The 2,500-nt window shown below is 42.8% G+C and overlaps 1 protein-coding gene across 3 annotated transcripts in view; it reads right to left on the minus strand.

The window, feature by feature from the left end:
- Window positions 1–2,500, minus strand: part of tmem117 (transmembrane protein 117) — a 58,888-nt gene that overhangs the window by 53,468 nt on the left and 2,920 nt on the right. For 2 of the 3 annotated variants that reach the window (XM_082160691.1, XM_082160690.1), the window contains exon 2: window positions 1,872–2,180. In XM_082160691.1, coding sequence (XP_082016817.1) covers window positions 1,872–2,180 — 309 coding nt within the window. Of the gene's footprint in view, window positions 1–1,871; window positions 2,181–2,263; window positions 2,411–2,500 lie in introns of those variants that run through there. The other variant, XM_082160692.1, reaches the window with a different exon arrangement.

Genomic DNA, 2,500 nt, shown 5'->3' on the forward strand with positions numbered 1-2,500 from the left:
TCTGTGAATTACACTGCGCAAACCAAAAGTAATACCCACCGGATGAAGAAGGGTTGGCTCTCCACAGAACATAAAATATTTATTTTATTTTATTTTTCGTGTTCCCATTTATGAGGAAAAAACAAAAGACGTGACAGTTCTCTGTTACGGACATGACCGCTCTGAAAGCGACTTTAAAACTTTCACTGAGACCTCAAACAGAAAGCACAAAGCCTTTTTTTAAAGTGAATTTCGTTTTGTATTAATTGTATCTTAATTTCAATCAATGTTTCATCCAGGATTTAATAAATAAGTAAATATAGTAGAAAATAGATAATCACGACACGTAGGCGCCGGCGAGTGAACTGAAGCGCGTCTCATAAATGAACCAAAACTCAGCGTATAAGGTAGGCTATCTATACATTATTGTTCTTTGTTTTCCTGGCATTACTTTTTTTTCCCTCTCATTTCTTTATCTTTTTATTTTAATTTCCGTATCTTTACATTCATTATAATCTTTTGCTGTGTTGAACTTGAAAAAAACACTCGACACTGGGAGTCGATTCCTGACCTGGAGTCGATTCCGACACTAGGGCTAGTGAGAGTCGAGGAATCGACTCTTTTGGAGTCGACTCCCCATCTCTAACATACACACTAACCCGACCCATCACACACACACACACACACTAACCCGACCCCTAAACCTACGCATCACACACACACACACACACACAAAACCTACCCATCACACACACACACTAACCCGACCTCTAAACCTACCCATCACACACACACACACACACACACACACACTTACCCGACCCCTAAACCTACCCATCACACAAAACTTTCTGCATTTTTACATTTTCACAAAAATATAATTTAGTATGTTTATCAACCCATTTCCCTCGTGGGAACGAACACACACACACACACACTAGGGGTGTGAACCGACACTGGTCTCACGGTTCGGTTCGATTATCATTATTATGTCATCGATCCGGTTCAATTCGATATCACGATGCATCACGATGCACCGCATCCTCAATTTTAAATTTTACTTCAAAAGTGATGTGCGCGCATGTGCTCGCCTGTTCGGGAAGTTGCAGTGACAGAAACAGTGACATTCCAGTTTAAGTTTCATGGGATTAAAGCTTGTTTATGACACTAAGAAAAGGAAAATCTGTCAAATAAATTTTGTTTTAAAGAAATGTTCATTTAAAAGCAGCGCTCATTAATCAGTGTACTATGTTACCATTAAAGATGCGCGCATCAACCGTCGCCGAGTCCGCTGTTGAAAGTGACGATCATCCATTTATAATCACGCGTAACAACACAGAATAATTGTAATTTGACCATCGGGTGCGGATACTTAAATCAGAGAAAGTTATTGGGGCGGGTGGATGATTTGTTTTTGGCTGCGGATTCGGGTGACGGAGCTCATCCACTTACTCTAAAGCAGTCAGACTCTGCCAGGCGTTAACAGCTCGGGGTGAAAACAGCTAACGTGGTTTATCAAGTTAGTGGTATTACCTGCATATTCTATTTGTGCGTGACATGAGCGCACACAGCGCGTGTCTTCTGCAGGTCGTGCTTACCACGTTGTTCATAAAAGCCCAAATGTGCCCAGATGTTGGCTTTTAAAGTAGTTGGAGCATTTTTAATTTTCTCTCACTCGCGTCTCACCTCCCTCTGCCATTGTATGATACCGCAACAAAGCACGTACGCGACAAATGACGTAAGAAAAGCATCAGTACATTATAACCGGTTATGGTCTATTACTGAACCGATACCGAATCGTCCTCGTCTGCATCGCGATGCATCGTAGAAACGATTAATTTTGACACCCCTAACACACACACACTTCACAAGAAATGAAATCACAGACGTACCAAACAGGCGTCGATGAAACACAAACTTCCCAGCGATGAGTCCAGTGATGACGGCGATGATCCACATCAGGACCTTGAGGACGTTCCAGGCTCCGCCGGGGTATTTGTTCACCACGAAGGAGAAGCAGTTTCCCACCACGATCATGTGCGCCTCCGTCTGGCTGTGCGACACCGGGTCCTCCGCGAACACCAGGAAGTTGCAGAAGGTGACGAGGTAGGCCACGATCAGACGGGACCACGGGTGCTGGAAATAATACCGGAACTTGGAGTACACCTCCATCCGTCTGAGGACTCCCAGACACCGTCCACCTGAGAGACACCACACACACACGCTTCAATCTACAGGCCTGCAGTTCATATTATAAATCAGCAGAGAACCGGCACTTACTCACCCGTGTCGTTCCAAACCCATATGACTTTCTTTTGTGCCGTGAAACACAACAAGAGACACTTTATGATATTTGTATGGTGTTTTTTTGTTTGTTTTTTTAGAGCTGTTTGCTTTCAGTGTAAAGCAGCGTGAACATTCAGCGAATCATCTCATTTTGTGTCATCTCATTTTGTTTTGCGTGAGTAAAAGATAAACAAATTTTCTTTTTTGGATGAAATAATAATTTAGACCGTCTGAA

The sequence above is a fragment of the Leuciscus leuciscus genome (assembly GCF_965113295.1).
Source record: "Leuciscus leuciscus genome assembly, chromosome: 25".
In the NCBI taxonomy this organism is placed as follows: domain Eukaryota; kingdom Metazoa; phylum Chordata; class Actinopteri; order Cypriniformes; family Leuciscidae; genus Leuciscus; species Leuciscus leuciscus.